This window comes from Lagopus leucura, unplaced genomic scaffold (assembly GCF_019238085.1).
Source record: "Lagopus leucura isolate 7727_CA_CO unplaced genomic scaffold, USGS_WTPT01 Super-Scaffold_100034, whole genome shotgun sequence".
NCBI lineage: Eukaryota > Metazoa > Chordata > Aves > Galliformes > Phasianidae > Lagopus > Lagopus leucura.
Genome location: NW_024962283.1, coordinates 5,482,231 through 5,504,238, shown reverse-complemented (window position 1 = coordinate 5,504,238; position 22,008 = coordinate 5,482,231). Strand labels below are relative to the sequence as shown.

Sequence of the window (22,008 nt, the reverse complement as noted above, 5' to 3'; positions counted from 1 at the left end):
TCTGTTCCACTTGGATCCAAGGCAGCAGCAGAGCTGAGTGGAGGCTGCAGGGAAGACGCGGGTTTTTGGGTTGCCAAAAGCCCTGCTGCATTTATTCAGCTTCACACCAGTTTCATGGTTACAGAGCTGCTGCCAAGGGCTGAGCCTGCAGCTTCCTGTTGTGCTCCCAGGGGCTGCCTGTAGCACACTAAAATGGCCTGAGGATGTGGAGCACATCAGGCACCTCCTCTGCCCTCTTGTGTAAGAGCAGCACTGCTGCTTCAGGAAAACAAAAGCAGCTGGGGTGCACGGTGGGGTTCTCGTTTATCCATGCTCCCTGCTGGGGCTTTAAATCTCTCTCTAAGTGGAGACCGTTAGCTGTCTGTAACACAGTGCCAATGCGTGACCACCAATAAAGTGCTCTGTGCTTCTGTTTTGGTTTGTGCCTTTGATCTCCCAGCCTGGCAGAGCCTGGTGCTGTCAGCTTCATGCCCTCCCTTCACGTCCATCCCTGGGAGAGGGAAATCAGAATCCCCATCGTCAGAGAGTGAGGAGCAAAGTCGGATCACCCCGTAGGTGCTGGTCACCTGTTTCCCATTTTCCCTTCACCTCTTTCCCAACAGAGGCGATGGGCTCTGCTAAATAGTGCAGAAAGGTGGCAGGGAGGGCAACAGACAGAGCAGCTTAGGACTGAGACACACAGGCAGCTGCTTTGGAGAAGGAAATCCACCTCCTCCAACCCAACTGTTAGGGCTTGGCTTGTTTTCAGCTTGACCTGAAAGGCAGAACACGTCCGTGTGCCAACCACTGTGCTTTGAGTCCCCGCATTGCCAGGAAAACAAACACCACCACTTCCTGTGCAAAAACACCCAGAAACTGAACCAGGGCAAAAGAGTGAGAGGTGAAAAGCCCAGGGAGAGCCAGCCCTCCTGGGCTGCAAGGGGAGGTGGAATGGGGAGGGACTGGAGCTGAGGGGGCACTCGCCCTGCTGCACTCCCAGCACAGCTCCTGCTGTGTGCTGTGATCAGAGATGCTGTGCATTTCACACCCTGTAGGCACTGCTCCCCCAGGCAGAGCTGGCTGTGTCCCTGCCTGGTGGATCTGCTTGCAGGGCAGGAGAAGGATCTGAAGCCTCAGCTGACAAAGTGCCAACAGGGAGCAGCTGTGGGGCTGCCCTCACCCCCAGCCCAGCACTGGCCATGCCACACTGCAGGACCCCACTCCTCCTCCCCACCCAGAGGACTCTGCATCCTGTCTTTAAATAAGAAAAAAGGCAAAGTTTGTGCAAAACATTTAGATTTGATGTGAAAACGAGAGGCAAATGTGTCATGCTTTCATGGAAGAAAAGCATTCAGCATAAAGGAGAAAGGCAGCACTGTCTTGTACTGAAGTACACCTGGGGTAACACTGTCACTGCCCAGACTTCTCTGCTGGGCAACTTCTTAAACACAAATCACAGACAGGGAAGGGAAGGGAAGAGGAAAAAGAGGGAAGGGAAGGGAAGGGAAGGGAAGGGAAGGGAAGGGAAGGGAAGGGAAGGGAAGGGAAGGGAAGGGAAGGGAAGGGAAGGGAAGGGAAGGGAAGGGAAGGGAAGGGAAGGGAAGGGAAGGGAAGGGAAGGGAAGGGAAGGGAAGGGCACTTCAAAGCATGGCATATCCATGAAGATGTCCCATTTTCACCATTACTATTATCATATGGAAATGCCTTGAATACAAGGAATAACTGAGCAGCTGAACTGACACGGCCTGGATTTAGGGCTGAACGTGAGCCTCTGACACGGTCTTAAATCTCCACCTACATCAGGAGTTCTCAGAACAGCACCCAACACAAAGGAAATCATCTACATCTACTGAACCCATTGGAAAACATTTCTGTACTGGCTCAGAAGGAAAAAACATTGGAGTACATCCATGGCAAGCATCAGCATGATGCTTTCTGCAATCAGTGGTGGGTACACATTCTGCTACTGGCATTTGGTCTCTTCCAATAGAAGAACCCAACTGGGAACAAAGTGCTGTAGGACACAAAGTGGTTCTGACATGGCAGCAATGGAGAGGGCTTCCAAAACCACCACCAGCACAAAGGGCACCGCAGCTCAGTAAGTTTTCCAAATCAAGTGTTCATTTTCACTTCAGCAGCACGGGGACATTTGGGCTACGTTGAGAAGCTGCTGTCAGTCGTGCTGTGTCTTGGTGTGAACAAGAAATGTGACCAAAGCAGGGATGTACACAGCCTGAGCGGTGCAGGTTGTCACCTCCAGACTTGGGCTGAATTATCTGAGGGCCTTCACTGCTTCTTGATCCTCACGCTCTGCTTCAAACACCTTCTGCCTGCTGCAAAGAACAGAGATCAGTGAAGCTGTGCGTTGCCTTCAATGGTCCCTTGCAACTCAAATGATTCTACGACCTACTGATAAACAGATGGAGCACACATGGAGTAAAGAACAGAGCAGCAGCAGCACCCCCCTCCTTTCTGCTTCTAAGTTTTGTCATGACAAGTGTTCATACAGGATAAAACCGACTTCTTAACGTTGTGAAAATAACAACTAGAACATCTCCCAGCACAGATCCTGGCTATTCAGACAGGAAAGCTTTGGTTTTCATTACCTTACTTGATCACTTTTCATCTTTGGTTTATGTGGACGAGAAATCAGCTCTTTCTGAAAAGACAAAGACCCTCTGATCATCATTAGTTCCTTCCACTTCTACCTGCTTCTATCAAATGTAATTCAGTTGTATTAGGTGGGATACATGGCCCTGCAGAAGGACAGAAGTTTAACCTTGAACGGGGTAAAACCTCACCCATCTCTGCTCTATACTGTGTGAATCAGAGCTGAAGGAAACAATGGTGGGACAAACGTCAGCCCTCAGAGCGCAGCAAAGGGGCTGTGAGGATTCCTTCAGCAGATCCAAGCAAACCTGGGAGCTGCGCCGTAGGGATGCACACACCTCGAGGCACAGCTGGAGCACGGCCTGAAGGAACCAGAACAGGACCAAAGGAAACGGACCAGGACCTGAAGGAACCAGAACAGGACCAAAGGAACCAGACGTACCGCAATTCTTTCTTCTCTCTGTTTCCTCAGCAAAGCCAGTATTTCTTCTTTCTTCTTGGCCTGAGAAGAAACGTTTAGCAAAATGAGCTCAGAAAAAAAAGGAGCTAAAAGCACACGATGCTCCTGGTGTAAAACTGAAATTCTTCATTGAAGCTGAGAGTCAGCCTGAGTGTCTGGAGTTTTCAAGAGTAAGGCAATGCCAGGGCTTCCTATTTTAAATGGGTTACACGGATTTCTCAGATTTGCAGTGTTAAGAACTTTGAAATTTCATTGCTGACCACGAAATGCTCTACGAAGCCCATGAGAATGACTGACGTGCAGCTCAGCCCGGTGAAAGGAATGCTCTAAATACAACGGCTGTCATTCAGCATGGATTTCCATCTTCTTATTGGATACCTGAAGCTCACAGCATGTCCCATACCAAAAAATAACATGGTATCATTGCAGAGTCAGGCCACGCTATTACGTATTCAATGCTAGTTGTCTTCGTTTCCAATAGTGTGCATTTGTGATACATACATGGGCATTAATACATGGGTTAGAGTGATAGGGCTTCAGTAAAAGGCTCCAACTACAGATCACATCAGTGACTGGGAAGCACACCCAGCTGTTGTCTGCACAACTGTTAGCCAGGACCAGGCTGCTTTTGGATCTGCCCTTCACGTCATTTCCAAAGTTCCAAAGCTCCACCAAGGGACGCCCAAAGATCAGGAATGGCGATGAGAAAAGGGTCAGGCGAGCAGCTCTTACCTGCTGACGGTGTTTGTCTTTTGCTTCAGCTTCCTGCACGCCGTGAGCTGCTGATGGGGTCCATCTGTGGGCTGGGGTCTGCCCAGGGGACGGAGGTCCCTCACGGCACAGGTTGGTGGGACACAGGCAGGGCTCAAAGAGCGGCGGCAGCACGGCTGTGCTCCAGAAGATGCGGGCAAACTCCACATCAGCTGGGCTCGATCCAGCAAAGACAAGGGGCTCATCAGGCTCTGTGGGCCAGTGTGGGGCTGTGCTCTGATGGCCCCTCTCCATCTGGTGCCTCCAATCCCGCCCCACAGCCTGAGTGCCAGGCCCTGCTGTTCGGACTGATGATAAAAACATTTGTTTTGATTAAATTTGGGGCTGAATGACATTTCTTCAACACGCAAAGGCAGACGCAAAGTCTGGCAAGCCCAAGGCTGAGATGAGCACAGCCCATGTCTACGAATTTTGGGAAGAAGAAAAGACTTGCTTTGCTCAGAAGTGCTGGGGATGTCCTTGGGCATGATGAATTCCTGTGTGCCTCCCTGGGTTCCTCCCCAGCCTTTTCACCTGGCTGTGTGGTTAGTGATTGGTACTGGTGGCAATCAGCTAACTACACTGCCTAGTAACCAGGCTGATGGATGAGCTCCTCCCTTCCTCTTCCTACCTGTATGAAATTTGGGTTTTTCTAAGAAAGAAAACAAACAACATCCTCCCCCCAATATTGCAGTAGTATTAAGTTTGTTTTTTCCCCCTTATTATCATTACTGAACATTAAGCAAAGTGGTAAAACCACGGGTAGCGTTCACTTAGCTTTATATTTAATCAGTGCTTAAAACCCTCTTGGCTTACGGGCTTGTTAAGTCAGACATGAAAGCTGAATGCAAATGGTCTTCTTTGATTAGATCAGCTGAAGGCAGAACAGAACACATCCTCAGCCCATTCCTGGTGCACCAACAATCGACTTACAAAAAGTCTTCATGTGACTCGATGAGTTCAGCACAGCAGACAGCATTCTTGTCCCAGGAATGTCCCAAAGGATTTTAGCACCAATTTAGCACAGAATCATAAAACATTCCAAGTTGGAAAGGACCCATAGGGTTCACCCAGCCCAGCTCCCAGCTCCACACAGGACCACCCAAAAATCAGACCACACATCTAAGCAAATCTAATATTTCATTTGATATTGGCAACATATACTAATGTCTGTTGGGCAGCTAACATTACTGGCAGTAAGGATGTAAAGAAGGAAACACTGACCCTTTCTGCACTAGGAATAAGGATGCACTGAGGCTGCAATGCGGGGTCCTGTGCCTTGTTTTGATGGCAGTGAATGTAGTGATTGTGGGGCACTGGGTACAATCAGCTAACTACACTGCCTGCAAACCAAGCACTGCTCTCATGATGGTGCTGTGGAATTCACACCTGGAAAAAGAAGAAAGCACTCCCAATAATATTAAAGTACTCCATGTGTTATTATAGCAACAGTCAGAAAACATTGGTCGTACCACCCTTAGTGCTATTCCACTAAATCCAGAGCTCTCTCTTTTCCCCAGAGATACAGGAACAGAGGCAGAGGTGGTTGTCAGCCCCCATGCTGCTCAAACATTGCAGTGCTACCAAAGAAACAGGAAAACCTGGTCAGCAGAACAAGGTAGAATGGGCAGAAAGTAGTTACAATTAATTGTGCCTTGTGTCTAATGTATGTGTATGCAACCAGTAATACCATAACATTATTTTATATAGATTTATCAGGCTGCTGCTAACTCAGCAATGAGACAGAGCCTGTAAGGTTACAGGGAGAACTTTGCCTGCAAATTAAACTTTTTTTTTTTTGCTATCTTTCAACCATAACTGCTATACTGTTAAAATGCAGAAAAAAAGCATTCAGGACTTACCCTTAAGAAGCTTACCTTGTGGAAATCCTGCTAGGGCTGAATTTGCAACAAAATGCTCAAAAAGAATTAACAGGAAGAGAAGAACAGCGAACTTCTTCTTTCCTTTCTTTCCATTCACCGGGCACCACTTTCCCAGGCAGCCATGGGATGGGATGGACCCTACAGGGGCACCTGGGTCCCCATCTCTCCCCACAGATGGCTGTGCTGGAGTGGCCCCAGCCGGGTGTGGGTCAGCCCTCTGTGTACATTCTGTCACCATGGGCACTCAGGGCTGGCGCCTGGAGGATGGACCCAGCCCTGAACCGACCGCACGGCTCTTGGGATGGGCAGCTTTGTTGCAGAAGAGGTTTCTATGGGCAAAGTCAATACGGAGCACAAGTTTCTGCCTTCTCTTGTGGACAAATGGCTGCGGGTTGGGCTGGAGCTGCAGGGGCTGTGATGCAGGTTTGATGCTCCATCACATCTCTCCGGTGATACCTGCAGCCTCAGGCTGCTTTTAAGTCAAAGAGGAGCTGAGGAGCCATAGGAGGAGGACAGAGCAGACAGACCCACAGCCCTGACAAAGCAGATGGAGAGGCCTTTTCTCTCAGATGTTTTCCCATCATGAAACAACTCACGCTCCTTGAACTTACATCAGTAGTTGTGACTTCAGCTGCTCACCTGAAGGTGTCTGTAGTTGATCATCTACAGAAAGGAGGCGGCGTGGAGAAGGAAGGCTGCCAGCAGCAAGCTGCCCTCAGCTCTGCTGGTATCGATACGGAAAATGCAAAAGCTTCTGCAGAGCTGGTCTGGTGCTCAGGGAAATGTTTGCTCTAGGTTCGGCCTGCAGTTACTAGAGAAACTGCATCTGACTCTTCCCTTTGCACCTCATGCCTAGACTTGCCTGGTGACCAGGAGACCCGCAATGTAATCCAGCTAAGAATGCTCTGCTGAGTTCAGGCCTGACCTGAATTCCACTTCAAGCCTTTGGACGGATTTCCATTGATTTCAGTGAGCTCTGAATACAACCAGAGTTGGAGGCTGTGGATGCCCCATCCCTGCAGGCATTCAAGGCCAGGCTGGAGGTGGCTCTGGGCAGCCTGGGCTGCTGGTTGGTGACTGCACACAGCAGGGGGTTGGGACTGGATGAGCACTGTGGGCCTTTGCAACCCAGGCCGTTCTGTGCTCCGATTCCATGATCCCATAAATATCCAGGGATAATAAAGCAGTGTTTTCTAGTATTGTACTATTATAATTATTTTCTTCTTCTCAGTAACAATTAACGAACCCAGCAGCCCCCCTTAGCCAAAGGCACCCATGTGTGCTCATTAATTTAACTCATCAATCAGAACTCCTGGCTGTTCATAACGCTTGTTGCAGAACTGCTGGGATGCCAACAGATCCAGCTTGGACACAGCTGGGAATGGGTGGGAGCACAACTGGTTGAGTTGCTTTACAGATCTCACACTGGGATGGAGGGCTCACATTTTCTCTTTGACTTCCTTTATTCTCCAAGCAGGAGACCCAAGGCTGTGTTCTCATGCATTCAGTGACAACTGACAACAGAACAAAGGATTTTAGTTCAATGATTGAGCCTAATTAAAAGAGACAGTTCTAGTTGTCAACGAAATGGGAGCTCAGAAATGCCCCCTGCCATTCTGGCTTCTCTGTCACTAACAGAAGTTCTGAATTCAGGAGTGATTGTAAAAACACCAAGTTAAAGCATTCCCATAGCCTTGCTTCTATGGCAGCATTAATAATTAGAGCCAGCCGGACAGGTTGCCAAGAACTTTGCTGAATTTTTCTTTCTTTTTCTTTCCCTGTCTGATGCACAAAGTTGGTGTAGTCCTGTTTGGCCCCTTGGCATGCAAGAAACAGCACTGATTGCATGAGCAGCCTGGTTTCTCAGGTGAAGGTTTGTTTACGGCTGGCTTACGGCACCTGTTAGCTATGGAACAATGAACTCAATGTGCAGAGGTGTTGAAGGCATTCAGGCCTCTCTGGCCATCCTTTGTGCCATCTGGTCACTTCTTTTAGCACAGAATTTCCCAACTCACAGGGCCTGCCTGAACAAGTTGGAGCTGGAGGAAGGAGGAAGGCAGGAGACCGCCTGCAAGCCATCCATGCGTTGCTCAGCCCCCAGCCAGCCCTGCGAGCGCTCACATTGCTCGGCTTCAACACCTGCATCCACATCGAGAACCTGTGTAAGCGCTCAGCTCTTTTCACCTTCGTTTGTCATTTTGTCTGAATGCTTTCTGATATCCAGCATTGGTGGCACAAATTCCACAGGCAGAAGGGGAAAAAGAGAACACATCAGCTTACTGCCTACAACTTTAAACAATGAAGCATAGAATCATGGACTCAGCAGGCTGGAAAAGACCTCCAAGATCATCCAGTCCAACTGTCTGCCTATCACCAGTATTTTGAACTAAGCCAGGTCCCAGTGCCACATCTAAATGCTTCCTGAACACCTCCAGGGAGCCCACCACGTCCCTGCAGCCCATTGCAGTGCCTGACCACTCTCTTGGTGAAGAAATATTTCCCAACATCCAACCTGAACCTCCCTTAGCACAGCTCGAGGCCCATAACGAAGCACTCACATTCCAGGAACTGGTTTGAACTCTTTAAAAGAGTCACTCACATCCTCTGTGAAATAGCATAAAAACAACAAAAAAAGCCAATTATGGTCATCAGAAGACATGAACATTGATAAATGCAGTCATCCAATCTTTAGAATAGAATCACAGAATCACCAAGGTTGGAAAAGACCTCCAAGATCACCCATCCCAACCACCCACCAGCAGCTCTCACCAATCCACGTCCCTCAGCACATCTAAACATTCCCTGAACACCTCCAGGGTTGGTGACTCCCCCACCTCCCCCGGCCACCAAACGTGAGGGCAGGGAGCAACGCTGCACGAACTCCACTAGAAGGAGTTTGTGACCACTCGTTAAGTTTACTCACTGCTGTATTAAACTGGTGTTTAACTAACAGGCAGATGGAGATGAAAATCCATTAAACGTACCTTAACAGAGGAAGCTGATATTGGGATAAAACCACCTAGAGTGGATGCAGCCTGGAGCCCCGCAGGTTGATCAGCTAATGGAGCACACCTGAATGCTGTTACAGCCCTCAGGGCCAGCTGGATATAAAACCTGAGCAAGATGTGGTGGTGGTGCAATGGTGAGGGAAGGGTTGGGTATTTTTTGGGAGGAGTTTTCCTATGTTTTTTTTTTTTTTTTTTTAATTAAAAAAAAAAAAAGCAAGCAAAAGCTGTAGAAGTTTTTGTAGCATTAAATCTGTTTCTTTTGTGGCTATCTGAAGTTGTACATGAAATATATCTCAGGTTTTCAACAACTTTGGTCTGAGAAGGTAATGTTTGTGGTCTTTGTGGTGTGTGAAGCAGCTCTGTGAGCCCTGCTGGGTGTTGACTCAATGCATAAAGGCTGTTAAGGGCTAAGACCTTTTAAGCTTTTGCATTTTAACAAGTGCACTGTGAGTGCTCTCTAGGAATCTGTTGAGCTGGTGCAATACCCTGAACTGAAGTATCCTCTTATTTGGTAGTTTGGTTTATTTAAGCTTTATCTGATGGGTTGTGGGTTTTAACATCTCTCCTTGGAACTCAATAGCACCTCAAAGCCATTAAATTGATCCAGGGTAGTGTCTCATCTCTCCTGATGACTCTCCAACAGTTAAAGCGCTTGGATTTAAAATGAAGGATGAAATTGCTGCTACTGTCTTCTTCATCACAAGGCTGATAAAAAGGGAAGACAAGCTGAGCAAGCATAAAATAGAGAGATTTGCAGCTAAGCTGACAACACTGCTGTTTGAAAAGTACAAGAACCACTGGTACTTGGACAATCCATCCCGAGGACAGGCCTTCAGGTAAGAGAGCCTTTAAGGAAAGGGGAGAGGACCTGACTTCTTGAGTCCTGGACAGGTGGCCTTAAACTGAGTTCTATATTAAACTAAGCTTCTGAAATTGGTGGAGTTGCTGGCTAACTTTCTGATGTTCTCTATAAATGAGAGTTTGTACCCCCAGGCCAGCTGTGCCGAGGTGAAATATGGTGGACTTAATCCTATTTCTTGGAGCAGAACTGCAAAGTGGCAGAGAAGTCTAATGTTCCGCCTGCACTTGTGTTCTCCCCAGGTGCATAAGGATAAACAAGCATCAGGCAAGAGATCCGCTGCTGGAGCAAGCTTGTGTGGAGAGCAACGTGGACTTCAACAAGCTTGGTTTGCCGAAAGAGATGACGCTGTGGGTTGATCCATTTGAAGTGTGTTGCAGGTGAGTTAACCTGTGACTCACACCATCATCTGCCAGGTGTTCTGTGGAACCTCATCCTCTCCAAGCCCATTAGTAAAGGCTGAGGTTGTGCTTCCTTGGTAGCATCAGGTGAGTCGTGTCCACACCGCTGCTCCAGAGCTGTGTGGCACAAACGCGGTTGCTTCCAGGTATGGAGAGAAGAACCGGCCGTTCACAGTTGCTCACTTTGAAGGAGAGGAGAACCCAGAGCTTTCGCAGCAGATCAACCACGCTGTTGACAGAGCAGCTCTGGATTATCCTTCCGGCACCTCTTCGGATGAGGAGAGCTTCAACAGGGAACCAAAGGCCATCCCTACTGTCAGCAATCCCAACAGCGTCTACCAGGTAAGTGTGACTGTCCCTGCTGGTGAAGGCCACCATCTGTGTCCCGGAGACTCCTTCACAGAGGTGTGATAGACAGACAGCTGTCAGCCACTTAGCTCCCTTTCCTTGCCCAGACACATCTTAATGCTGTCTCATTTCTTGCTCTCTAGTTTGACTACTGCAAGACACCCATACAGTCCTGGTCTCAGTATCTTCATAGGAAGACACACACAAGTGGCTCATCCTATGCCCAGCACAGGGCTTTCAAAGCCTTCAGGCCAGCTGTTGCTTTTTCAGGACCACGTGTTGACAGATACCACTGGATCAACACCAAGCGGTAGATCCGTGGCTGTCTCTGTTCCAAGAGCCTCTAACACTCAGCTGTGCTGTGGGATGAAGGCTGGTGCTACAGAGCTTCACGAGAAGAGAATGTGCTTACTGTCTGTTCCCTATCCTCTTACTCTGTGCTATTGAAACTCTGGGTTTTTAAATAACATTTTAATATTTTAACAATGTTAACAAGACTGAAAATTAATGTGAGATGCTACTTGTAAGCTAAAAAGGAAATGCGTATATATCAATAAATCTAATCATGTTTTCTTTTAAAAAGCTGTCCAATCCCCTCTTGGTGCCTGAAGGGAGTTTAAAAAAAGCTGTTTGGTCAAAACACGAGTCAAGGAAGACTGACAATAAATAAATACACCCTTAGAGCTGAGGATGAGCAGACCTTCTGCTTCCTTCTGGCCAAGGTAGCAAGGGCAGCAGCGTTAGTTGCACCGGGAGCAAAATGTCTGCACCTCCCAGTGTGTGAAGCTCTGCTATGTACTGCTGTGAAGGATGCTCCTGTGGCTCCATCTGGGCTTCTGGTTCCTAGCCTGTAGCTCACCTGTCAGAAGAAGCCAGCCTATGGACAGGAGAGGGATGGATAGATGATGGTGTAGCTCTCCCAGCTGTGAGCAGCACAGCAAACATCACCTTCTCAATGGATGGAATATTTATCAAAGGATGCCTGTTGTGCAGTGCTGTGTCCCCCGGGAAGCTTTTCCTAAACCACGTGAGTCACTTTAGCTGCCTTCTACTCAGTCAGAACTCTGGAGAGATGGAGGCTATGCTTTCAGTAAGAAAGGGCTCGTTGGAACACTACTGGGCTTCTGAGCTGTGCTCCAGGATGCTTTATTTAACTCAGTCCTGGCAGCCTCTCAACACGATGGCTTTGCTCTGACTTTCCTACCGACTTGTCTCCTAGTCCAACACTTCCTGCTTCTTAAACTGGGCCACGAGGGTAAAAGCAATGGTGGTAGCTTGTCTTGCTGCTTAATCTCTTGAAAATGCTCAGCAAGCTTGTTGTCAAAATAGCTCATGCAGATACATATGACTGCTAAGTGCAGTCATTTCTTCTTGCTGTAATCCTCCTTTGCTACCTAGTAAGCAGTGATGGAAATGACTGATGTGCAGTCCTGAAAGAGAGGCTTTGTAAAAGAAGACAACCAGGCTGCCTGTATAAATCAAGTCAAATAAGTGATTAAAATTATAAGTGTAGATCTCGGGTAACTTCATAGTTGGTGTTTAATTAAAACAAACAACACGTTTGTATTAAGCCACAGTTACTCAAACTGGATCCTCTCTTAACTTTTGAATACAGTGTGGATGGTGATAACTAACAAGGTTGAGTTCTCTGTTCCTCTTAAGTAAGGTAATGTCTGTCTTGCTTCACCACAACTTGCTGTCTTTCTTCAGAAAAAAAAATCACATTGAAGTCAAACTTGGCATTAATAGGGTTTAGTAGATACAAAAAAAAAAAAAAAAAAAAAAATTTTGCTCATACTATAGAGGCTTTCCTTTTTAAAAGACTTTGTTTTGGAGTTGGCTCTGTGCAAATGCTGTGATCTGTATGGCACTGAATAAACTGAATAAAGGAGAAGATGTGAGGTGGGAGGCTTCTTCGTCCCTGAGAGTCAGCAGTAGTGCTTCCAACTAATTCTGCAGCTTTGATGAGCATAATCCATCTATTTTAATCTGTTTTTTCTCTCCTAGTGAGATCTCAGTGTAGGGTGAAGATGACAGAATGAGTGCATAATTTATGAAGCAGTGATAACCCACCCACTTCTCAGTGTTGAATGATTCAGCAGCATTAATGCGAGGATACTCGGTGGGTTCTGACATCATTTGAAGTTCATAGGTTCTGGTGTGCTGTTTCTTCCTACTTGTTACCTAAACCAGAGGCTGCAGGGGCAGAAGAGGTGATGATCAGTGAATAAGAAATGCTGTCTTTCACACTTTGACTCATGATTTTGCCTAATAAAATGACAATACAATATTCTCATGTAAAGCCTGGGACCAAAAGCAGCTGGCCAATTCAGAACCAAGCCACTAAGTTGTCTTCTGAGGATCATTAAAGCTGTTTTTTTTTCTTCTACTGCCTTTATTTGCTTTACCAACTGCTCTTTCTCTGAAGTACTTAATCCAAGGTAAAAGCAAATGTTTGTGAAAGATGGTGTTCATTCTCTAATGGTATCTTTTCCATTAATGCATCTACTTGATCCTCAAGTTCTGCAGGAGATAAGTACAGATTTCTTCTTCTGAGTTAAAGGCATTGAGTGCTTAAAATCAGCCAGTAGAAGTGCTGCTGTTACTGACAGCAGTAGGCTTTTCATGAGACCAAGTTAGACTAATTTCTCTGAAATGTGACTTCTGTTATCCAGAAGGTGGTGATATTTTAGGGAGAAGCAATCAGTCTGACATACTCAGGCAGCAGATCTGACCTGCTCTTCATGCAACCTGCCCAGATGTAGCAGGTTGTGAAGACTGGCTTTGTAGTGTAAAGTGAGGTCACAATAAGGTGTCACGATTTGCTTTGTATTCAGCTACACCATCACAAATCACATCCTCCACCCAAAGCTGCCCTTCTTACAGCTGCCTAAGGCATTAAGGAAATGCTTTTTTCTCTTCTCAAGCAAGCTGTCACTTGGTGGCTCCTCAAACTTGTCATTCAGTAAGCACAAAACACAGAGAGCAGATCAGTGTTAACTTTAAAGGCCTTTAATAGACTCTTTACATACATTTTTCAGAGTACTGCTTTTTATGCTGTGATTTGTATGAGGCCAAATAATTTTTTTCTGATATGAAGGTCTTTTTTTCCAGGTAAAAATGGTAGCTTGTGCTACTATTGAGGCTGTTAGATTTGAAACGGGTGTTTGTTGGGAATTGATGGCTGCAAATGTGGGAGGGCCAATATCTATAAGCAGCTTTTAATTGCCATTTTGTAATGAAGTATGTATAAAAAGAAGAGCTTTCAACCAGACCAGGACTCAGTCTGTTTTATTATCTTCTCAAAGGCTTCAATTTCTGTGAAGTTTTTCCCTTTCACCTCAAAAAGTTGGGAGATCAGGCTTCTTTCTTCCTTGGAGAACGGCTCTTCCTTCAGCAACATCTGAGTTATCCCTAAGGATTTATTACCTTGGAGAACTGCTGACAGCTGGAGTCTGAGAGAAAACATTTCACCAAGGCAAGTCTTCAGTGCCTAGAAAGAGAGAGAAACAGCTTTGAATACCTGGAAGCAGTTGAACGTGACATTTAAAACTACCCACTGACCAGAGATTAGTAGGGATGATGGGTAGAGCAAGTCAAACAAAAGCTTCTCTTGATATCCTAATAATCACCCCCAAAACATTATTGGTCTCATTTGATGTTGCCCACAAATCCGCTCAGTGGTGTGGTTAACATGCAGCTGTTCAAGACAGAAGCAGGATGAGGACGTGGTACCCAGCACCAGCAGGAGCTGGGCTATCTCTGCTGTTTGGCCCCTGGCAATGGAGGTCGTTCTTGACAATCGTGAGGAGAATCACCATTTAATAAGGCAGATTTTGGCAGGGGCCTAAAATCACTTTGTGCACAGTGGGGACATCTCTGAGGAAAAAGGTGACTGTGCATCTCCTGCAATAGAAAGTGCACTCTTTTGAAGGCTGGATGGAAAGGGCTGCCTTGTATTGATTGAGAAGTTAGGGGAAGAACACTGCTGTTCCACATTTATTTCTCAATAAATCCATATGTACATATCTGGTATGTGTTTTCCAAATACAACGTAATTACATTTGGAGCACGCAGAGCTACCTGATGAAAAAGCCTCAGGAAGGTTGGGTTGGTGTCTTGGCTGAAGTCAGCAGCAGCAATGTGAGCAAAGCAGTGCACAAGGAGCAGGAGGAAGCTTCCCACAGAACCCAGACAATCCCTCAGGATGAACAGTTTGTTCTTTGAAGTCTGAAAAAGAACAAATATCCTGAGCTGAGCACAGCCAATGGGCAGCTGAAGAGAGAGAATTCTGCCACTGGTTTGGTTTTACATGGGGAATATATATATAACAAACAACACAGCACTGTCATAAGGCTTCAATTTGGGACACCTTCTTATGTGTGAAATCTAAAGCCTTCTCACACTGTGTTTCTAGACAGTTGTATCTCCGTGTATCATGAACTTTAGAAAGCTTTTCTCTCTAATACTTCACTTTTAGAATGCAGAATCTATTTTGTGTGTCTGGTTATAGCAAGTAAAATGCTGATAAATTGCTCACTTCTATAAAGGTGACCTATAGAAAATTCAGTAATTTGAACATGAGAGACTGGATGAGCACAATAAAATGCTCTGGGTACGACCCCACATCAGCCCCTTTTTAAATCTCTGTATTCTACAGTGCTCTATTAAGTTCACATTCAGAGAAATCCAGAGCATGCCATTAACCTTGAAGGGTCTTACATCAAACATATAATGATTTAAAAACATGAAACCTTCCTGCAGTTCACCTCCTAGGTCCATAACTCAATGCATGTAAAAGTATTACACAGGCTGGTTAGATGTGAAGTTGACAAACCTGATAAAAGAACGAGTTCCTGAAGGCACTGCCTGCAGCACTGCAGAGAGGAATACTGGAGGCAACACACAGCTTAACTTCTGGAGCCTGCAAAGGGAAGGCAAATTGCTTCTGTAAAACCTGTGCATGCACATCAGACCTGCAAAGTAAGAGGGGTTATGGGATGTGAATTCCTTTAAATGTCACCTTTGATTTGCAGTGGGTACACAGAGCCAACAAATACCACAGGGAAACGGGAACTGTTTAAAAAACCCTCACGTGTTGCAGCAATTCATCTTGCCAGTTTTCTAATGAAATAAATTAAAGTGAGCTCTTGTCCCAGAGCCCTGACTGGAGGCATCACTATTTGTATTTATTTTATATTTCTATGAAGGCCTTGGATGAAGCCTTGCTGTGCTACGAACTGTAACATCAAAATAAGAAATGCCTTGCTCCAAATTATAAAAGAAATGTGCTTTATCCTAATGCCATTCAGTATGCAACAATTAGGTAATGCAAGGTCTGGGTGAGGTGCACAGCAGGGATTGCACAGCAAATACAAGAACTGACCGTGGATCTTGGGCAACAGAAATTTGATCTCAGCACAGTCCTACATCACTGTGGGAAAACACAAATTCTACTTCCTGCTGTTGGCAGATTAGTCTTTTTCAACTTGATTTTGCTTTATAATTGGCAGATGCTTTGCAGCTTGTTGGCTGAAGGATTGTTTAGATAACTGTTCTTTCTGAAGAGCTGATTACTGAATACCAGCAGCTCACAAACTTACATCAATGTGAAGGCTGAGAAACTGCAGCAGGGAGATGCCATACTGATATGTGACAAACTCCCTCGTGGACAGGGCTGCAGAATCCACTACTATTAGCTCTCCTTCTTGACTGGAGAAGGCATCTTGTTTACTCTGAGAGGAACTTGCTGTTTCTACGAAGAACAACAGAATCTTGTTAGATTAATTCATTTTGTTTCAAGTGTCTTCATTTCACTGCATTTCTCACCTGCTAACATTTTTGTCATTCTTCATATAAAACCAAGGCTGCTGATGAATTATCAGTTCTTTCAAGAGTGCAGAGCTCAGTGTTCGTGGGCAATCCCCAGAACTTCATTCTCCCTACACATTTCAAGTAAGGCCTAGAAAGGTGATGACTTGTGTACCTCAGGCTCGATTGACAGCCATGTTGGTGTGATTCTGTATTCTGAGTCTGTCCTCCATTGTTACAGTGCTTCCTCCAAAGAGGACATTAAATTTAAGTTGTCTGCTCTGCAAGATCTTGTAACAGTAAAAACAACCACAGGCTGCCTGACTGATGAAACAAACACCTGAACTGGGAATGCAGCGCTAATCCTGTCTTCATCTCTGGTGGAAATAGCCAAAGTTGCACATGTTAAAATACTTCTGCTGAAAAGAAAATCAATACTGCTTCCAAAAAGAATGGCTGTTTCATTTTGTGTGCCAATTACTTTATTGCAGTCTTATCTAAAATAATCACAGATTAGTTCTAAAGTGCTGATGAATCTGTCTAGTATTAGATATAGAGGCTGCTGGCCCTGCATGTGGCAAGGGGTTGGGGTTTGATGATCCTTGAGATCCCTTCCAACCCAAGCCATTCTATTCTGCAGGCTTCCCAATGTAGCTAAAATCACCAATGCTTTCTAGAGTGATGAAAAATGGTAAAAGCAGTAGTGAAATGACTGTTACTTTAGCACAGATTCACTGAAGTATCTGACAGCTGCTGCCAGAAAGGAGAATCTCTCTTTCTAGCCTTTAAAGTTGAAAGGTTCCAATACGTTTTTAAAGGCCAGAGTAAAACAAGGCAACTGACAGGACCTTCAACTCCTCTCTCACCAGGTGTCTCAGATGATACGTAACTTCTGCTGTCTTCCTCCAGCATCTGAACCATAGACTTGAGCAGTGGCATCACACTGTGGTCGATGGCCTTGCCTGTACTGTGTGAGATCCCACTGCTGCCATAGTAGCTGGCTGTCTCATAGTTTTCAAAACAGCATTGTGACCCACAGAAAAGCATCTGAAACATCACAAGACAATACATGTAACCTGTGTTTTACATGTGTTGAAAATCTCATTGGAAAAGCATCCTGGCCCTCTTTGCCTTCTGCTGAAAACCTCAAATTGTTGCTTCAGACATCCCACACTGACTGACTGGTGACTCAATAGGATTCTACAAGGAGCCTGTCTCAGCAGCCTCAAGTCTTTTCCAGTGGTTACAATCTTGGAGCACCCAACTCTGATTTTTCTGCATCCTTCAAGCTGCTGCAGATATTGTAAGACAAATGATTGGAACTGAATTGCTTGCATTCAATATCCTCAGCTTCTCTGGAATCCACTTGTGTCATACATGTAATAAAAAGCTTTCTGCTCAACGTTCTGGTCTAACAGTTCTATCTCAATTATATTAATAAGCTGAAATTCAGTCAGTGGTTATTGTCTCATGGGGATGGAAGAGTAGAAGAGGAAGACAGAGCAAAGGGAAGAAAATCAGGGAAGATTGGCAATTTTATGCTTTTTAATATCAGAAGGCCAAAACGAAATACGGAATCCAGTTAATATGAAGAGCAGATTCTGAGCCTATTGACTTAATGGGAAGACTCTCTTGTCAAGAGGACACAGATCTACGATTCATGAGACACCACAGGTCAAAGGATGGGATGTGAAAGGTCCCTTTAAGAGAGGGGAACTTGGGGGCTTTTTTACTCAAGCGTATTTGAAAATTATTTTTGCACTCTCAGGGATTTTTCTCAGAACGTGGCAGCTGTTCATGCTTTTGCTAGAAAGTAAGTAGCATGACTGCTTTTCATTGGCCTGCGAGAGAGGTCAGTACCTTTGCCTGCTGGGTTTGGATATCTGACAAGTCCCTCAAAAGTTCCAGCTTAGTGTATGCAGTCTCTACGTTAGCTTGTTGTTTCAGCATGCATTCCTGAAATTCAGAGGCTAGAGCGACTATAACCTGGAAGAAATGAGACAAATCAGAGTACTTCAAGTCCCAGCTTTCATTTTCTGTTGCATACTGCGGCTGCAAAGCTGGTGTGACAGCTACATGGCACTGGTGTCTGGGTAGTCATCACAGAACAGTCATGAAACCTACAGCTGATGACAGGAAGGGCCAAAAGCTCCACCCTAAAGGTAATAGTTCAAAAAGGGAGGATTTAAGAGAAACAGTGGAGGAAATAAATGGGACAGTGTGACCCCGGGGTGCTTCTCAAAGGTTAACAAGTCCTCTGACCCCAGGACATTCAGCCTAAGCCAGCAGTGACCTCACCTGTCTGAGCATCACATTGGGTGCTGTTTCTGTACTTGACCTGCATCCCCTCTGCTTCTCTCTCTGTGCAATTTGCACACATATTCTCTTTTCTTCTTCTTGTATCTTCTTAACAAACTGCATCAGCTTTTCCAGTGCCTTTCTGATCTCCAGCAGAACCTGTATTTCCTGTTCTTTTTCATCTCTGTCAGCTGTAAGCAGCAAATATTAGAAGTGCCCATCTGATAATGGAAATTCACAGTGCAAACCTGAAATGATACGCTTCCTAAATATGTTTCACCACATCCCTGCTCTTTATCTTTTAGAACAGAATAACCAGATCCTGTATCTTGCTTCATGGGGGCATGAGCAGTTTCCGAAGTTTAAGCTAACATGCTGGGAGGGAGCAAACATCACACACCCTGCTTCCCCTCTTGTCAGTTTGTAGCTAACACTTCATACCTTTGAATAGTAAGGGTAATGCAGTGCCCAGCTGGCTGCTGAAATACTTTGAAGCTCTTCTCTCAGCTTCTTGCAGAGAGGACCCTTCAAGAAAATGACACATTTCCACCATATCTTTCACTTCCCCCCTGTATTTTATCTGTAAGAAATGGGAGAGAGCACTTCAAGATAACCTTGCAAACTTGTACAACAGAGACTTCTTGTGAAGCTCTTTCCTTTGACAGATGAAAGCAAGAGATTGGCTAATTTGATCGCAGCTTTTTCCTGGCCTTTTTAAAAATTTTACTTTATTGTGCAGACCTTGAATGCAGTTCATCTGTTTCTGATACCACTAAGAACAGTTGTCCCTGCTGTGCACAGACACATTGTGGCTTTGAACCAGTGCCTGCTCTGTGATGAGACTACACTCCAAACTTCGAAGGTGGGAAAGGCTGCAGTGAAGTAACAACACATCCACTCACATTTTGGATTTGCACTGTATTGAGAAGGGAAGTAATGTGAACTCAGATCAGCACCATCCTGGGTGCAGCACCAGAAATCCTTCAATTGGATGCCTGTGGGCAATCCTTTGTAAAGAACTTTACAGAAGCCAGCTGCAAAAACAATGCACACACCTTCTGTGCCTTTCCCTCCTTTGCAGCATCAAGGACATGAAGAAATAGAGAACTCAGTTCCTTCAGGAGCCCTTCTTCCTTTTTTATTCTGCAGTGCCAGTATATTTGCCTTGAATTTATTTCCTTCTCTAGGAGGTCCAGCTGAAATGCAATGACAGAAAAAAAATAGCTTACATTTGCAGGAAGGTGAAAGATTACAAACTTAATTGAACCTTACTTATGAAATGTTTATTCAGTGCTTTCAACTGCAGCACGTATCCAAATTTGCTGTCACAGGGGGATGAGAAATTTGCAGTCCTGAATCTGTAGGACATAGAAGAGGAGGTATGAAGAGCAGCAGCAGAAGATACAGGTAGAAGAGAGAGAAAAATAGATAATGAAAAGAAGAGGCGAGTAAAATGACATGGATATACTTCAGTTCATCTTGTACTGCGAGAAAATATTATTTGTGGGGCATAGGAAGAGCTGAAATTGCCTAACAGCAGTGGAAAATCATGAGCAAAGAGTTTTTGGAAGTTATCAAAGCTGAGCAGTAATACCAGCTCCGTATCCATGGCTCTTGGCAAAGCTCTGAGGGACTGAACAACAGGGATGACGTTGTGTGTCTGGGGGTGGGTCTGAGCACCGATAACAGGCCCCACTTCACCTGTCACTGGACTTATGGTTCTGGCACCAATAGCGATAGGGACGAGGCCTGTGGGTAAAGAAAAATCAGATTTAATCCTTACAATGCGCATCATGAATACAGCTGTTCCAGCTGCAACCTTAATGATCAGGTTTTTTTAATGGCTGAAAGCTGCAGTGTGATTTGGGCTCAGCCCTGGCTCCTATCCACCATTTTTCTGGCTCTGCCCGTTTTGAATGTCACACCATGCACACTGATATTTTCCACTCATTGCTGAGACATTAACTGATCTGCTCTGGTAGGGTGATTACTTGGCTCTGAAAGTAATATGAATAGAGGTGATGACAGAGAAGTCCTTTCCTCTTTACTGTTAAAATAATCACATTCAGTTTCCCATTCTACCTTTTCCATTTCCATCTTCCATGGTCCCTGCGAGTGGGGAAGGCTGCCTGGTATTCCAGTCAAAGTCTATGCCCAGGATTGGCACCATCAAACTGGACCCACCGGGATCTGGGATTTTCATTCCAAACACTGCAGGGATCCACATCTCCGTGCCCGGATATTTGATCATACCTAGTTCATCCCCCAAAAGAGAAGATGAGAAACGTAAAATATCAGACTGATGTTTTGTGATGGAAAGACCTCCAGAGGCTGACAAATGCAGGATGGACGCCGTTCCTTCTGCTCCAGCTTCCAAATAATGTTGGCTGAGCTCATCATAGTATTTGTGGCTTGGGGTTGGAACTTGATGGTCCTTGGGGAACCCTTTCAACCCAAGCCATTCTGTGAGTCTATGATTTGCTTAAGAAAAGCTATTTTGACAAAAACCTTGCAAAGGTTTTAACTACTAATGTTTTGGCCAAATCCTGTGATGGAAACATGTTCATTACTGTAGCCATAGTTGTAATGACACCCCTTTACTCTTTACCAGACTGTTGTACACCTACCTAGATTCCCACCATTACTCTTGACCTTTGAAGCTATTTCTTGTTTTTTCTTGAGGCTTTTCAAGCAGTGCATTGCATGATAAAATCTAGCAGTGAAAGACTTCTTCATATCTTCTACTGAAGCCTTTAGCACTGCCAATCTGTCTGCTGCTAGACAGCTATCTTCCAAAACTGATGCCTTAAGCTTCTTTAGAGCATCCACCACACGACTTTGGGACAGCAGCCACTCGGCTTCCAGCACTGCTTGGTAACTGCCACCGTGGGGCAGCACCTTGTCCTGCTGCAGGTGAGCTCCCTGTACTCGGGCAAGTTTCCCACTCAGAGGCTCAATGAAGGAATCTCCAAGAAGCATTAGGTTCCCAGAAGGATCCGTCAGCCCACCTAGAGGTATAACTTCTCCTGTAATTGAGAAACAGGAAATAAAGAGTCAGGACATCACCTGGGATCACCTGGCAGCTGGTCATGACAGTCTGGTCTTTCTATTCAGAAAAAGGTACAAGAAAGTAGTAACCGATCTAATGAGATGGGAGAAAATAAAGCAAAAACATTTGTGACGCTGATTACAAAATCATTTGCCCACAAAATGTTTTTAAATGAAGTATCCTAGCTTCTACTTTAGAAGGTTAAGATTCCTCCTCCTTTCTCTGTGCGTAGTGTATCTTCTGCAGTGAATTATAAAGAATACATGTATGTATAGAACTTCAGCCACCTCAGCCCCTAAATTATGTATTTTTTACTGCTTTTATTATTTTAACAGGGCAGCTGGACCGTCTCTGAGTCAAATCACAGAATGTCAGGGATTGGAAGGGACCTCAAATGATCACCAAGTCCAGACCAACTTCAGTCTCTTGTGTCATAGCCACACTCATTAATGTAGTACCTCAAATGTCTCTCATAGTTTCAGCAGTTTTACTGACTTTTAAAGTGATAAAATACAACTACAGAAAAGAGAAAGTTTTCTTTAAGTAGAGACT

General features: G+C 45.2%; 4 protein-coding genes across 5 annotated transcripts in view; 1 reads left to right on the top strand and 3 right to left on the bottom strand.

The window, feature by feature from the left end:
* Positions 1-1,544: 1,544 nt before the first annotated feature.
* HOATZ (HOATZ cilia and flagella associated protein) lies at positions 1,545-4,315 on the bottom strand. The gene is made up of 4 exons (XM_042882536.1): positions 3,782-4,315; positions 3,032-3,091; positions 2,586-2,638; positions 1,545-2,312 (listed from the first exon to the last, which is right to left on the bottom strand). Exons 1-4 carry the CDS (start codon positions 4,121-4,123, stop codon positions 2,252-2,254), a joined length of 516 nt encoding a protein of 171 aa, XP_042738470.1. The 5' UTR covers positions 4,124-4,315; the 3' UTR covers positions 1,545-2,251.
* A 4,541-nt stretch (positions 4,316-8,856) lies between these two features.
* BTG4 (BTG anti-proliferation factor 4) lies at positions 8,857-10,880 on the top strand. Its single transcript, XM_042882534.1, has 5 exons — positions 8,857-9,013; positions 9,334-9,526; positions 9,792-9,929; positions 10,097-10,292; positions 10,442-10,880. The coding sequence occupies exons 2-5, from the start codon at positions 9,354-9,356 to the stop codon at positions 10,610-10,612; spliced, it is 678 nt and encodes a 225-aa protein (XP_042738468.1). The 5' UTR covers positions 8,857-9,013; positions 9,334-9,353; the 3' UTR covers positions 10,613-10,880.
* A 2,432-nt stretch (positions 10,881-13,312) lies between these two features.
* On the bottom strand, positions 13,313-19,542 carry LOC122186106. Of its 2 annotated transcripts, XM_042882505.1 has the most exons (9): positions 19,463-19,542; positions 18,849-18,987; positions 18,408-18,598; positions 17,970-18,095; positions 16,976-17,156; positions 15,902-16,053; positions 15,136-15,222; positions 14,382-14,528; positions 13,313-13,791 (listed from the first exon to the last, which is right to left on the bottom strand). In XM_042882505.1, the coding sequence occupies exons 2-9, from the start codon at positions 18,958-18,960 to the stop codon at positions 13,564-13,566; spliced, it is 1,224 nt and encodes a 407-aa protein (XP_042738439.1). In that variant the 5' UTR covers positions 18,961-18,987; positions 19,463-19,542; the 3' UTR covers positions 13,313-13,563. The 2 variants fall into 2 exon arrangements, with proteins under 2 accessions (XP_042738439.1, XP_042738440.1); XM_042882506.1 differs by lacking the exon at positions 19,463-19,542 and having other exon boundaries at positions 18,408-18,655; positions 18,849-18,881.
* A 304-nt stretch (positions 19,543-19,846) lies between these two features.
* The window catches only part of LOC122186003, a 13,433-nt gene continuing 11,271 nt past the window's right edge, over positions 19,847-22,008 (bottom strand). The window contains exons 17-19 of the mRNA XM_042882249.1: positions 21,035-21,433; positions 20,490-20,660; positions 19,847-20,156 (exon numbers count right to left, since the gene is read on the bottom strand). Of these exons, the coding sequence (XP_042738183.1) occupies positions 19,882-20,156; positions 20,490-20,660; positions 21,035-21,433 (845 nt within the window). The 3' untranslated portion in view covers positions 19,847-19,881. The remainder of the gene's footprint in view (positions 20,157-20,489; positions 20,661-21,034; positions 21,434-22,008) is intronic.

Excerpts from the sequence above, each read along its gene's own strand:
- HOATZ (XM_042882536.1), bottom strand. The coding sequence starts at position 4,123 with ATGTTTTTATCATCAGTCCGAACAGCAGGGCCTGGCACTCAGGCTGTG. Across the intron at positions 2,639-3,031 it reads AGAGAGAAGAAAGAATTGCG|AAAGAGCTGATTTCTCGTCC; the intron begins GTACGTCTGGTT and ends TTGTCTTTTCAG. Across the intron at positions 2,313-2,585 it reads ATGAAAAGTGATCAAGTAAG|CAGGCAGAAGGTGTTTGAAG; the intron begins GTAATGAAAACC and ends TGTTCTTTGCAG.
- BTG4 (XM_042882534.1), top strand. The coding sequence starts at position 9,354 with ATGAAGGATGAAATTGCTGCTACTGTCTTCTTCATCACAAGGCTGATA. Across the intron at positions 9,527-9,791 it reads TCCCGAGGACAGGCCTTCAG|GTGCATAAGGATAAACAAGC; the intron begins GTAAGAGAGCCT and ends TGTTCTCCCCAG. Across the intron at positions 10,293-10,441 it reads ATCCCAACAGCGTCTACCAG|TTTGACTACTGCAAGACACC; the intron begins GTAAGTGTGACT and ends CTTGCTCTCTAG.
- LOC122186106 (XM_042882505.1), bottom strand. The coding sequence starts at position 18,960 with ATGGTGGAAATGTGTCATTTTCTTGAAGGGTCCTCTCTGCAAGAAGCT. Across the intron at positions 17,157-17,969 it reads TCCAAACCCAGCAGGCAAAG|ATGCTTTTCTGTGGGTCACA; the intron begins GTACTGACCTCT and ends GTGATGTTTCAG. Across the intron at positions 14,529-15,135 it reads GGAACTCGTTCTTTTATCAG|ACTTCAAAGAACAAACTGTT; the intron begins GTTTGTCAACTT and ends GTTCTTTTTCAG.